Source organism: Vollenhovia emeryi, unplaced genomic scaffold, assembly GCF_000949405.1.
Source record: "Vollenhovia emeryi isolate VEMERY1.0 unplaced genomic scaffold, V.emery_V1.0 DF939184.1, whole genome shotgun sequence".
NCBI lineage: Eukaryota > Metazoa > Arthropoda > Insecta > Hymenoptera > Formicidae > Vollenhovia > Vollenhovia emeryi.
This window is the reverse complement of record NW_011967182.1, coordinates 285,263-300,661: the sequence shown is the minus strand read 5'-3', so window position 1 is coordinate 300,661 and position 15,399 is coordinate 285,263. Positions and strand designations below refer to the sequence as shown.

Sequence of the window (15,399 nt, the reverse complement as noted above, 5' to 3'; positions counted from 1 at the left end):
AAGGGGGAAGAAAGAAGCTCGGCAAATTGAGCAACGCCAGGGGCGTTAAAGAACAAAGAGGGCGCAAGATAAAAAAAGAGGGATTTATCTTGCGCGTGTGTATACACAATAGATTTTGAAAGCCCTTTCTGCGTTGAACGCGCTTTGAATATCATATTGCTGGGCGACTTACGTCAATTTTTCGCCAGTTATATAAGTTTTCTAAATATCAGTCTAGTAAAAGGGGAAGTGAAACCGAGAAAATGCGCACCCTTAAGCGTGCAATTTTGCATGTATTCAAAACGACTTTTCATTCGCTTCCTGTGCCCTCCCTTACCCTAAAGCTCGACCTGGAAATGCACGATTTTGAAACATTCCTAAAGGGCCTTCTCTTTTCTCTTTAGCATTTGTGTAATGCAGAGAAGGGTTCACAGCAGGAGTTCAAGTTAACAAAAAAGAATTAAAAAAAATTTTTTAGGACTCCTCAAGCAGTCGTCATTTATTTAATAAATTTTCAGGATACTACGAAAAGCTGTGTGTTTAAGGATTAATAATAAGACCTAAAAGACTTGTGAAACTAGGCAGATTTAGTTAAAAATAAAAATGTATTAAACATAAATTCGAAGGAATGAAGGACTAAAGAGCCGCGCCAGGATGTTAGTGTCTAAGTAATTTTCATTTTAAATTTAATTTATTGTAAAAAAGTATTATTTCTTAAGGATCACATATGAAGTAAGCCTGACGTAAGAAGTAAGGGTAGGAGTAAGGAAATGAGTCACTTCCATTTCTTATTCCTACTTCAGCTCCCACGCTTACTCTCGGCGAATTAGAGCACGAGATCTGGCCAGCGCTACAAATATTTTAAACAATTATCTCTATTTTAGCTTTTACACTACAAGATAAAAATTATGGTTCCCTTACTTCTTACTGCTTATTTCTAGTACAGACGGTCCTGTACACTTATTAAAAGCGGCGCGATGGTACGCGAAAAAATTGATACTCAGAATAAATTGCGAAAGTTGTGTTACTAACTGATTTGAAATGCTCTCACAATCAGTTGCAAAGCCTATATTATAAATAAGTTAAACGTAGCGGTTTACGTGAAAATTATCGAATAAAAAAAATTTGCTCTGCTAGGGAGTGGAAAAGTTACAATTTCCAGTGGAACCCTCTCCCTTAAGCGCGGAGAGATTATCCGACGGCGTTTGTTGAATGAATACGCCGTAAAATCTGTCACACCGTTGTAACGCCGAGTCGCGGAGATTAAACACTCGTCTTTTATTTCAGTGGATTAGCCGGCCGGATCGATCGTCATCGGAAATCTCGCTCATCTTCCCTCCCCCCTCGTTTCATGGTATTTCATGGTTCGTGTAATGTTTTCGTTTTGAGAACCGTATCAAACGACGCGGCTAATAAACGTGGATACGGAGAACGGTACCGCTGCCGCCACCTCACGATTACCTGAAAACTTGTCCGTGCATACACGCCAGTATCGAACCGTGCGAATCCCTTGCTATTACGACAAATCCCGAATACGTGCATTCGGTATAAAGTCCCATTATTGACAACAACCCACAGTTATTCTCGAGCAGGAATGTGCAAGCAATTTTATTGTCCATTTTTCCAACATCGAGCAGGATATCCCGCAAGTAGGACACTGCATTTAAATTAATTACTACGATCGGCTTGTTAAAAACTCAATTCGCTTTATTCGCTCTTAGCTCCGCGGTTCAAGAATTTTAATTAGCCATTATTCAACTGTCTGTGATTCGTGTGATTATTTCGATATCAATCTCAATTCTGAATAATGTAGCATGCAGTATAATTCTTTAATCGCCTACATCTCGCGCTGCAGACTTTTGTGCAACGATCAGTTTTAGCGAGTTCAATTTTCGACGCCATATATACCGAAAAAGCGCATCTTACTTTTCAAATCGTCGTCAAGAAGCATCGTCACTTGACACAGTCTTGCACAATTGACTTTGCATAAATGGAGCTTTAAAGTTTAATGTTTTTCTTTTTACGATTTTATTATCGCGTTTATGATTATGATATTACGAAAGTTTGCAGTGTCAGAGTTTCTTATGGGATCAAGTTCAATGTAGAGGAAAGTCTGCTATTATGAGACAGACTCTTAATCGGAAATAGCGGAGTTTCTGCTAAATTAATAGGTATTATCTGTTGGTTCCACCATAAATTTATTGTCCTTGGAGTGAAATTTGTTTGGTGGAATATTCATCGTTAGATGATGTAATCGTTGCGAGAAAAAGCTTTATGATTGCATTTGGATGTTGAAAACCTACTATCCATATTAGAAGTCTATCTCATAACAGGGGACTTTCTTCTATTACTTAAAAATCTTACACTTAAAAATCCAAATCCAATAACCAAGTTTTTTGGGATTCGAATAATATAAAAAATATTTGATACACTGTACTTGCAGGCTAATCGAATTCCGACTTAGTTTCGAATTCTGAAATGCGTACCTGCAAGATTCGAAATGTACTTACAAGTACTTTCTCTTGTAAAGAATTTAATCTCTTACAAGTAGTATCCAAACCCAAAGAATGAAGTCGCCAATAATATATTATATTAATCATATTTTTATTATATTAAATATTAAAACTGAAACAATAAAAAATTAGATTTACGATTTACATAATTCCACCTCTTTTTTTTCTTTCGATTCGAAGAAACTAAAACTTTTGATCTAGGTTTGAGTTGACTTGGTTGATTAGATTTGCATGTCTGATAAGCGGCAAAATTTGAAAAAAAACTTGGAGGAATTTACCTTGCGGGAACGCGGCGGCTAGACCGTGTTCGAGCGCATGATGCGAATGTGCGTGCGGAGTGAGGGCGAAATGCGACGGCAAGCCAGGATGCGCGCCGGGATGCGGATGCGAGTGAGGATGAGGATGAGTGCCGACCCCCATCGGGTGTCCGTGTGGATGGTATTGATGAGGGTTTCCGGTCGAGGCGCAGGTCGCGCCCTTCAGGTAACCCGCCATATTCAGGCAGCTCGTGATACGAGATACCAGTTCACCCGCCACCGCGGTGTTGTTATTACGTTCCCTTATCGCGTGACTGCCTCCGCCCTGGTCGCCCCGCCACCAGGTGTTCTCCACCCGATCAACAGCGCCGTATAATGGCCGCCTCGCGCTATCCTCCGTCGGTCTTGGCGTGAGTCCTTCCAGCAGTGCGCTGTTGTAGCAAAGCTCTTTTGCCTGTAAAAGAATTAGCGGTTAAAATTAAATTTTTCGTAAAAAATGTAGGTGAACAGTTCTGACAATTATTCTCGACTCTTGGGGAATAAAACTAAAAGTGAAATAGTCCAACGTTTTAAATTTCTGACTGGAAAGTTTTCCAAGTTTCCGTGGATTAAACTCTGAATAGAAAACTTTCCGAAAATTACAAAACTATTCAAAATCTCCAAACTGTAAAGGAGAGCTCAATTTTCAAAATTCTAGTCGTCCATCGAGTAGTCTTTCACTTTTGCATGTCGTATTTTTATCATAAAAAAGAGAATTTCTTTTTAAAATTAATTTAATATCACAAACTTTCTCGACGAGAAAAAATGTTTGAGAACTTTAAATTTTCCCTTTTCCAAATTTTGGAAAGATAGATCTCATTTTACAACGATAATCTATCTTACATATGAAACAGTCAAGATAATTGATATTTGTTGAAATTGTAATTCTGACTCAGATTTTTAAACAATAGATACAGTAAAATTTCGATTATTCCGACACTGTTTAACTAAACGTTCATTTATTCGAAACTCACGATTCACTAAAAGGTGACTAGCATTCTATCTATTTGTCCATTTGCTTATATGCAATGTTGACCTATCTTAATACAGTTCATCTTAAGTACAGTTGTTGATCAATCACACCAATGTTTTCTCCGGCCGATTTTAATTATTATCCGTTAGTTCTCACTAGATGTTTGAATAATTAACCACCATATATGTACAACACTGCACAGCTCAACCGAGTCCGACACGCTGCACTGTGGTTACTGTCCCATTCCTCGCTTGTGACACGTGATTTTTTCGTGTCCTACTGTCTCTATTGTCATTATAGCTACGTCTACTCTGTCCCCACGCCTTTTCTACCTGTCGACACAATGATATACGGTTTTCACACATAACAATGAAAAAAGTTGATCAGTGGTAGGGAGCGAATAGATGACTGGTCAGATCCTTCCTTGCCTGGAATCCAAGTACGAAACGTCGTACGAAAAACAGAGAGAAAAAATAGTCATTTTTGGACCCAACCATATTTTTTATAATTCCTCCAACGTAAGTTATAGTTGACTTAACAATGTTATAGTTCTCATAACCACAATATTGGTCCATGCAACTTATAATATGGTTGTCATAAACCAAAACGAGCTTTTAATTTAGTAATATACAATAATTGTATTGTAAAATATTGTAAAAAAAAACGAAATTGGAAGAATTATAAAAATATGGTTGGGTCCAAAAATGACTATTTTTTTTCTCTCTGTGAAGAATCCAAATCTCAAGTCCTTCGTCGAAAAACGCCCATTAGATTTTTACTTACAACGAATTCGATCGAATGCACTAAAACAGATGCACTAAATGATCGGTACACATGAAGTCCTCAATATACTTAATTTTACTGTTTGCATGTTTTGTCATTTGAGATACTCGCGTTTCACTTTATATTTAGATTGGGTTAACGTATAACGGCTTTAATATGCTTAAGGGTCCATCGGTGCGTCCAACCGAATCCGATATTACTCAAGCAGAGACCGAGCGAGTGCATGTACCATTGTGATAATTGTGAAATCCGAATTGATCGTCTAAGGAGCTCGCCAATGAGAGAAAGAAAAACGTTAATCGTCACATTGGCCGATACACGCCAATATCGCGAATTAGGGAACGAAAATACGGCCGTTGGTTCGCATACGAGCGGATCCATCGTCTGTGGACGCTGAAAGGTACGCGCGACGAAAGGTGCGGAATCGTGATGCCGCGACCACATGCTGCAAACCGGAAGTATCGAACGGGGTGGAGAAAAGCGTGCCGAAAAGTCGGCTTAGCCGGCGTGTAACTTAACTCGGCGCTAAATGCTTAAATAAACTTCGGGACTCCGTGTTTTTATCCGGTCGGGGAAAAAGGGGAAGTGCAACGGGGGGAAAAGGAAGCGAGTTGGCAGACGCGCCACGTAGGTAGGTATGTTTACACGGGCGCATTATGGCGGATAATGTTTGTTATAGGCGTCTATGCCGCGCAGCCGCGAGAGGCGAGACTATCCGACGTTAAAAGGCCAGCTTGGCCGATCCGCTTACGGCGGATGAGGCTTAAATTGAGTGAGAGATAGTGAACTCCCGCGTGCAACGAGTACGACGCGCGAATGGCGCGCGTGCGGCTCCACCCGATGCGGTGCGGATGCTGCGGCTGCTGCTGTCACACATGTCGCTGCGCATCGTGCGCTCATACGCGCGCTCATACTAATCTAAGCGACAGCGCCACGATAATTCCGCGGATACTCGCGTCACGCTGAACAAGAGCGCGTTGCGACGTACGATAAGGAGAAGCCCCGGTCGGGGTCGCATCCCCCGGCACATGGGTGCGCGTCTCACCGCTGGTGTGAGCGAAAATAAAGCCAACGGTATACGATACTATTTTTCCCACTGGATTGTTCACGAGAGTCAATCAGACCTTAGTCTTGAGTCACCCGATAAAGCTCTGCATCCTTATTGGTTCAAGTAAGCGTGACAACTAATTTTGCTGAAAATGGCTCAAATCGGAGTCGAAACGTTCACTCGTCATTTCCACGAATTGTAATCATAATCGAATATACTCTCCACAAAAGTCAATCTGTGCATTACAAATGTGAATCAGTAAATATTCACTGTTTTCAGTAATAATCCACTGATTGACTTTTAGAGAGTAGCTTATTATATGACTCCCGCAACAATAGCCGCGTTGTACTCTCATTGCCCAATTGTCCCATTTTTGTGTTCAACTTGTGTAACTCTTTGTGCCCCCGTGGTTTCCGGTCGGGAAGAGAGAGAGAGAGTTAATGCTGCTGCTTCGACTTATTAAAAGGCTATTTTAATGACGTTATAAGCAAAACCGGTTATGGGTTGAAGGAACGATAATAATTTGCAGAGCAATGTTTAATTGTGTTATTAATTGTGTAGCAGTCGCGTCACGAGAGCACTGCGAATGCGGGACAATGTTAATGCACTCGACTGTACATCATTGGTTACCAAAAGCTTGCGTCACCAAAATCACTTCTATTTGCGGATACAATGAATTGTCTGAGAGACTCGCGTTGATTTTTTATTTAATTACGCGAATACTACGCGCCATTTAGATCCAGTATCCGTTTCCTAACATTCTATACGCGTATAATTTATTCCGTGTTATTCTTCGTTAATCCTACGTCGTGTCTGGGGCGGAGTTATAGTAAGCATAAGTAGTTTCTAATGCTAAGGTGTTGCAGCAAGCAATAAAATCGCCACGAGGGAGATCCAAAGAGTCGCGAGTTCGATTTAAGTTTCCGTTCTAAAATATGTAAACGTATGCGCGAATTCTGACTTGCACGCGGCGTTTATCGCGCGATTGCGCAAGTCCCCGATCGCTCTCGTGACAATCTGCACACGCAATCGGCGCGTATCTGGATACATTCAGTAAATAAACATTAACTTGATCACACACATACGCGCAGACGCGCGATGAAATAAATTTCACGAATCTTTGTCTGCAGATTATTATGATGAGCATTATGCTATCTTTTATTGTTCCAATTAAAATCTCGAGCACCGTATGGTGTGCAATGATATTTGCAATCATCCTTGTGTTTACCTACAACGGTCTAAATGAAAAAGATAATGCCAGTTTAAGACCAGTTCTACTTTCGCCCATTCTTCTTTGTTTTGAATGTGAAAAGGTCATGGAAAATCTTCAAGTCAGAAGAGAACAGACTTAATGGTTTTCGATGGGACGTACACTCTCAAGAATACGTAGAAAGACTAGTCATTCTTTTGAACAACTTTGCAACTTTACGAAAAAGAAGAAGTAGGTCATTACGAAATATTTCAGTCGATATTAGAGGAAGTCCTCTATTGTGAGATAGGATTCCTATAATATGAGATAGCGGGGTTTCTGTTAAATTAATGGGCATCATCAGTTGATTCCACCATGAACTTAGTGCCCTTGAAGCGAAATCTGTTTAGTAGAAAATTCATTGTTAGATTGAGTAATCGTTGCAATCTTTCATCAAGATACTTCGCGACGTTTTCTTTCTCCTTCCAAAAATTAACATACGACCAGATAATTTATATGCATTGCACTCAGAGGGGGGCAAGAGGGGGCACCTGTCCCCCTCCCCTTGGAATCAGTTAGAAATTAAACGCTTGCTCTTTCCTTGATAAAGAGAAGAGACCTGTGTATCAAAAGGTGTATAAATTTGAATTTATACCTATTTAAATTTTGGAAGTTTGAATCATGCCCTCCCCTGACATTTTGAATCGTGCCCCTCACTGGAAAAAATCCTGCGGACGACCTTGATTACGTTTAATCCTTTTCTTCCAATAAAACGCCGTTGCATTAGACATGCTTAAATTTTCATGCTCTCTTTGCGCAACGTCGCGCTTTAGAACACAAGGTTTCGATCGCGCGAAAACCCGAGATCGATAGCCTCCGTGTACGCGATCTTATGATTGGACGGCGGACGATCGATATTCGATTTCGCCGGTTTATCGGTGTTACTTCCGCGAAAATCGCGCCGGCGACGTTAAACACCTCAAAGCTCGCGAAAGCCGATTAGCGTCGTCGCCGTCGGGACGATTTCGGTGAAACGCGAGTACTACCGGAAAAACTTTGACATCCCCTCTGCGGAGGAGTGGGGGAGAGGAAGGGTGGAGGTACGACGAGCACGATTGTCCAGCGATTAAACGACATCGGGGACGATTTCGCATTCTTTAAAAGTGCCCGAGTCGTTACGCTCGTTTATGGGTTAATCCTTTCGCTGCAAAGGACGATCGTGGTACTCTAATATGTCGCCACAGCCGGTGTTTCCAAAATAATCTTCTCACGTTAATTGGATTGAAAAGAGCTGACGGCTGTGATTTCAGCAACCTTCCTCAAGTTAGATGTAACATTAATCTCTGACGGCTCGTAACTTTTTCTCCTTCTTTTTTTTATTTCAACGCAACGGCCTTTAGCGTTGACGAATATGAAATCACTCCTACCTTCCGATTAAAAGTTAACTACTTGTCTAGCATTTATTAGCGGGAGGAAGATTAGTCATGTCTAGACTAGACATTTTTTTAAGTTGATGTTCCAGAATTAATCCACTTATACAATCTATTTAACTATTATTCATACAAACATTACATATGATATGGCTTTTACGTCAAATTGATAATAAAAAAGAATGGTCGTACGACAGCGTCGCATCTCAATCGAGAATAAGTCTATGTGATGGTTAATACAAATTTTTTTTAAATACTCAATATAATAAATATATACATGCAAATATAATTAAAAGCTGTATCATTTTCAGGCTTTTAAATTGTGACTGCACTGGATTATTTTTTAATACTATATCGTATAGTTAATATTGTATTATATTATATTATTTAATATGATATAATATAATAATAAAATTATGTAATACAATATTATATTACAATTTTATGCTATTTGTGAATCTATTAATCGATTCATGCCACTGAAATAGTGTCCTAAGTTTGATTACCTATTCCCGTTCTAATGAGCATAAATGCACGGGACGCTATTCCCGCGCACGTGTGTACATTTTGACTCTTCTAAAACGCATCGAAAGTTAATCAATTCACGGATTATAAGAGGCTTGCACCGAGGGGGTAAGAACGCGTGTGACTCAGCGAGCAGTCTCCGTTTCATACACGAGTAGCCCGTCGCGACCGCCATTGCGTGGCACGAGCGTGACTCGTTACCGGAGCTGGAAGGGGCCCGATAAATTGAGAGGAAAGAGGAGCTAACAAAGCAACTTCCTACGTACGACAACCGGTTCGAGGGAAGTCGGAACGGAACGGGCAGCGAAACGATTGCGGAAAGTCGCGCAAACTTCGATTTGCACGCCGTAAGTCGCCATTATTGAAGCGTCCTCGCTTCCGCTGCTGCCCTCGGGTTATTTGTTGAATATTTTACGCACCCTTACGCATATATAAATAATGTAACCATCGCTAATCTCTCAACAATGTAATAAATGTACACGTGCAAATGTAATACTGCACAAAAAGGAAAAGATTGAGAGATAGAAAAAATATATTGCTAATAATGACCCAATAATGCCAACAGCACTTGACATTCGAGAGACTTTGTAGCGTGAAATATGAACGTGGTTTTACGAATACGAAATAATATCCCTCTGAAACAGATGACAGAGTATGATTCGCGAGGCGAATTTCGTAGGGAAGCGCGATACAATAACAAGGAACAATTCAAGAAAAGCGGAGCAACGTAAGAACCTTGATGATGACCACTTTTAACGGAGTAGAAATAGACGAGACATTAAAACCACTGAATTGTAGCACTCATGAGGGGAGGAAAAAGTAAAAAGGGAAAAAGGACGGAGATTGTGTATGTGTGTGCGAGTACACGAGAGACAGAGAGAGAGAAAGGCGGGGAGGGGGGGGAGGAGAGAAATGAGGAGGGCTCGTGCGGCAAGTTTGCGCAGGGCTCTCGACGAATGAGAGGAAGAAGGGCCGCGCGCACGGCTAAAAAAATCCATATAAAAGTGAAAAGAGGAAAACCGGATGGGGTGACTCGTTCGGGGAAGGGGGAGTCGGCGGGATAGAAAGGGGAGGAAAGACAAGAGGAAGAAGGACGGCGACGAGGGAGAAAGAGAGGCGTTCGCGTTGCGAGTTTGCGCGTTTTATTCCTCCTCCCGTGTTCAGGCTCCGCCCTGATGTTTTCCCTCCTCCAGCTTTCCTATCCGCCCTTCGATTTCTCCTGTACCGCCGGGATCGTACTTTGTCGGCATCTCGACTTGCAATCCCGCCGTCTAAACAACAGACACAGCAAAACGCGCGCGCTGTATACAATATATCGAGAAAATAGAAAATTACACGGGTGTGCACAACGATACATCGCCTTGGCGTATCGCCCGCTAAGTTCAAACCCCGTGACGAAAGATCCTCGCAGTTTTAATCTATTACACCGTAAATGATAAATTGACTATTGACTTCTAGTGCAAGGGCTGAAAAATATTCTTTACATCAACCGGCGCAAACGTTTTTCCTTCATTCGAACGGCGATAAAAAGTTGTCGATTCTTACAATTAGTTATCTACATCAGTGCAGTCAAGATAAACAATTTTTCGTACAATTTTTCTACCAATAAATAATTCATGGTCTCTAATAATTTACTAAAACATCGCGATAATAAATCGATAAGTAAATTAATATCTTACTCAATATCTACGTTTACAGAAACCAATATATATTGATATCCACGAGCAATTATAATTTACAAAATTTCATCTTCTTGTTAGATAAATTGCGGAGGCAATTATTTGGTGACTTCAATCAAACTTAGAAATTTCGATGAATCGAAATACAACTGCGATGTCGAGATAACGACCGGTAAAATAAATTGCGATGCGCCAACTGGGAAATTGAAAAAGTTCACCAGCGTATCCTCTCGGAGGGCAAGCACTTTCGCGACTTGTTCCATGATCATTTTCGCATCGTTTATCTCATCGATTTCATTACTTTCACTCGAATTCCAATTCACCCCAACCGGTTTACGGGCGCGCACATTTTTTTCGTCCACTCCACCTCACAAGCTTCGATTTGAAATTCCGGTGATGTCAGGTCCAACTACTCGGCTATTTGCGGGAATTCCCCGCTGATGTCTGCATCGGCCACGATGTAGAGCCAACGGCATCTCATTTTTCCTCGGCGGAATGCGTTACCTCGGCATGCCAAGTTATACCCTTCGACAGCATCCGCGTTGGAACATCGCTCTCGTCGCAAAGCTCCGTACCTTCGGCAAAACGCGTAAATGCAAGAGGCGCGCGGTCATTTATCGAAATTACCCGCGATAGCTCGCCCACCGCCGTCGGCGGGCGACGATCTCACGGGAATACAATCACAAGTGGGGTGAATCATAACGCTGGCATTTTTATATCGCGCTCGGGACCGACCGACGTATGCACGAGACATTCCGACGTAACTCACGATTCGCGTGAGCGCTCGTTAAATTCTAACGTCGCGCATACACGCGCGCTCGCGGATATACGCGACGACGTTTTCCTCACGCCTCTCTTCATTCCTTGTGCTAAAATCTCCCAGCCACCGTCGGGTCCCCGCGAACGCATCGTTTTACGACCGTCTGGCAACACCTTTTTCGCCGTCGCGAATCCCGAACGGCGTTCGCGATCCGCTCGATCGGCGATCGAGAGGCGCGGATCGAAGGAGCAAAACTGAAAAGCATCGATAGACGTTTCGAACAATGTTTTCTCAGCTGGCGAATATAAAAAAAAATGTGCGAGTCTCACGGTTGCCTTTGTCGTATCTCGCAGAAGCACGGATTCATCCTAAGATCCTCTTCACTCTTTTTTTTTCTCTTCCATCTCGCCTTCGTTCTTACTCGCAGGATCGTTCTCGTCTCATCCTCCCGCTCCCACTGTCTTCGCGGGGCTCACGGGAGCGGTGGTCGATAATAAACGATACGCGTCACACAGGCTCGCGAAATATTAAATACAGTCGCGCATTTATGACGGTCCCGGTGGGAAAGAGAGGCCGGCGGGTCCTCTCCGATCGTCGGGCCCTCGGACCAAATGGGGAGGAAAAAGATCAAGAGGAACGCGAGAGCGGCAGGGGGGGGGGGAGGTGCGGAGGAAGAAAGGGCGAGCGTGCGAGGGAAGCGGGTGTTGCCCCCCCGTCGACGAATTTATAGAGGAGAAATTAGGAGGTTTATAGAAGCTGTGCGCGGTAGCTAACCGTAGATCATCATTAGAGGCCCAACTGGGCTGCTATGTGCGGATACATATGTGCCGTGCCGCGGGCCCGGCCACATATTTACCTGGCCACGGCGACCGACAGGTATGCCGATGCGGCGAGGAGAGCTCACGCGTGTTAGAGGCGCGGCCCTCTCGTGCGTGTGCCTCCTGCGCTCGAGACTTCCACGGCGCGGGAATATTTTTCTCCGGTTGCGTTTACGTCGCCGCTGCCGCCGGTGGATAAACCCGCGGACGAAGCAAGATTTCGATAAATTTACCGGCAACGAAAAATTGCCGACCCAATTAGATTAGGGAAAAATGTTACGTAAAATATTTCCTTTTTTAAAAAAAGGAAAAAAAAGACGTCAAGTGTTATAAGCGCCGTCTAGTCAAGAATTATATTCTGTATTAATTTATTACTTTTTATTGTTGAGATTAATTCAATGTGTCTTTACTAGTTTTAGGTGTCTCGAAAATGTTTTATCTGACTTTTTCTTCAATTGACTCAAATAGCTCCTACTTATTGTGTATATATATTTTTACTTTTATGTATTACGACGACAGCTTAATTATTGTGTGAATGTCTCGCTAATGACTACATGAAATTGTAACCCAGGAAGGCTTATTAAAGCCGAAACGTTTACATAATTATTCGAGTCATTTAGTAAGGGATAAAAAATTAGATAATATTGAGAACATCTTACAAATAGTGCTCGTGTAGCTGGCGCTTCTTCCCCTTTAATTTACATATATGCCGTTACACATTAAAGATCAGGTTCAATTTGAGAGCACGGAACGTTACGAGCGGCAGCTTTACTCAACAATTTAATTAGGGCAGAAGTGAAACTCGCATTAATTGCGAGCGAGGCAATTTTTCCTCCCTTTTAAGACGCTCATTGTAAATTACACGCGCGATATTTATCTGCGATATCTAACGAGCTCCTCTTTGTGGGTGCGAGCGCTCGCGCTCGCGAGCCCATCGTATTTTTCTTCGTTGCGTGCCACTGTCGTTACGGGCGCGAAATAAATGCTCGTGCATGTACAAAGTACATATATGCAGGTATAGTTATTAACGCGGCGCACGTTGCGAGGTCCGCGTTACGTCGAGCTCTTCTCCTCTTCGCCCCGGAAAGACGCGGGAGGAAGAGGAGAAAGCCAAGAGGGAGGAGGGAGCTTTCAGTTGCGTGAATTTCGAGAAAACTTAGTGCACGTGGGTGGATGGGTGTATATAGAATGCACAAAGGCTCCGGCAGCGAGACTGCTTTGTGAGAGCCCTAATGGACGCTGGGGTAATGATGTCGGCGAAAGATTGCGCGCCGTGCGTATCTCCATCGCCTTGGCACTACATCCGCACGAGGAATTTTCGCCGGAAATTTCGCTCTGTTATAATGTCGCTTAAGCACATGGCGGCTTTGCTAAAATACCGTAAAGACGATAAAATATCACGCCGCACGATACGGGAGCGCATCAGCGTTATCAATTATTATCCAATCTCACCGCCGAGTCGATAATAACACACGACTTACCCTATGATTTATTACGTTTGAGCATTGTGAGGGATGCGCTTTAATTTGACAGTCCGTAAATTATTTAATTCTGAAGTAACATTGATTTATTAGTCAGTCGGGTTGAGCCGATAAATTAAATAATTACGAGATTTAAAGCGCATTATCCGTCGCGTCTCTGTGCGGATAACGTTACTCGGCATGTCCATTGCGCACGAGGCATGCTTCCTCGCGCGTGAAACGTCTATGAGCGCTTAATCAAAATGTTGTAATCGCGCCGTTAAAAAGTCCCGAGATCTCCCAACCCCCCGCGCGCGTGAATATTCTAAGTATGACTCGCGGCGTAACGGTGCGGCCAACAATTGGCAATAAAGGGCAATCGGTAGGTCTTTCACGGGATAGCGGTATATTTTTACGGCCACGTACCCTCGTCGCTCGTCGGTAGAGAAGAGAAGCTCGCCGGAAAGAAGTGAAAGGACGACGCGCACGCGGGAACCCACGGATCCGCGGCCATTAGACACGGTCCCGGCACCATTACGAAATGTTCGTAACATAACGAATTATCGGTGTCCGTCCATGCGTCATCGTCGCCATTATAATTCTTCCAGGCCTCCAATTAGCCTCGTCGATGCCTTTCATCAAAACGGCCGTCCATTGATGCTATTCCGTTATCGCTCGCTATTTACGGGACGCATCTGTACGCGTGGATTTACCCGCGATCGTAACTCGACGGTCCGAGCTGGCCAACTTTAAAATGCAGCCTGTTCGACGGCTCTCATTTCTCGCTGATAAAACTTACGATTCTCCATTGTACGGGAAACGATAGGAGAATTGTAGCCGTGTCAGCAGTTGTAAGATTCCGAAGACTCGAGGCTAAAGGCGATGCGACGCCCATAAACCTTAGTTAGGTAGTTGATTCCTCCGTGCTCTCTTTACAATGGATTCTTAAAAGTGTTGGGTTGGCAAACAAGTTCGTTCGGTTTTTTAGAGTGGAATTAAATACAATTTCTTTTATACACCAAAGAAATTTTTATCAACGCTTGTATGGGATACATAAAATGTCGCAGCAATCTCCCGCACCGATTGGGGTGTATTTTCATCGATGATAACTTTCACATCACTTTAATTAATCTCAGGCGACAGTCATTGATGTAGAAATCTCTAGAACGGAATTTTGGAGGAACGTTGTTTCCTCCCATTTTCACAGCTACGCAGAACACACAAAACTGATGTTAGCTAAACGTACACTCACCGAACAATTATGTGAAACCTAGCCTTTCAGATGCGCATTCGAGTTTTACAATAGAGCCAAGAACCGCAAGAGCGAACCGGAGCAAACTTGCACCGAAAAACAAAAACCAAACGGACTTGTCTGCTAACCCAATATGTAAGTTTTGCGTGAGATGGATTTCGAGGGATTATTGATGATGTCCGTAAGCAAATAAGTGTAAAAAGCTATGCAGATTCCTTCAAAGTTAAACACGAGCTGTTCTGTCAGGTGTGTCCGAAAACTAATCCAGTCGCTAAATATTATCAAAGGCATTGACTGGGAAAAATCCGCGCCTCGTGTTCCAGCCTTGAGTTTTCTTTCAAGAGTATTTCTAGCGTTCGATAACATAGAGTCCACTCGACGACGTATAGAACGGCAGTCAGCGGCGGCCAACATTTTGGCGAAGCGACGGAAAAGCGGCATGACGTCTGTGTCGTGCTTCCGCAAAGCGGCGCACCTCTACCTGGCCCGGAGGGGTACGGCGTGGTCCAGAGGGCCGGTTTGCCGCAGAAACTGCTAAATCTCCCGTAGTGGTGGTAAACACCATCAGTGTAAGCCGCAAATCCTCGGGATTTAACCCGAGCCTATGAATTGGTTAAAGGTCGCGTTAACTGGGACTCTCGCTGTGTCACCAGCGGCGCCGCGGCTCTTTCTCCCTTAGGTACTACATACCTTC

General features: G+C 43.1%; 1 protein-coding gene across 1 annotated transcript in view; it reads right to left on the bottom strand.

Moving 5' to 3' along the window:
• Positions 1 to 15,270, bottom strand: part of LOC105562759 (homeobox protein OTX1-like) — a 33,811-nt gene extending 18,541 nt beyond the window's left edge. Inside the window, exons 1-2 of the mRNA XM_012013821.1 lie at positions 15,187 to 15,270; positions 2,771 to 3,203 (exon numbers count right to left, since the gene is read on the bottom strand). Of these exons, the coding sequence (XP_011869211.1) occupies positions 2,771 to 3,203; positions 15,187 to 15,270 (517 nt within the window). The remainder of the gene's footprint in view (positions 1 to 2,770; positions 3,204 to 15,186) is intronic.
• Between the last annotated feature and the right edge of the window lie 129 nt (positions 15,271 to 15,399).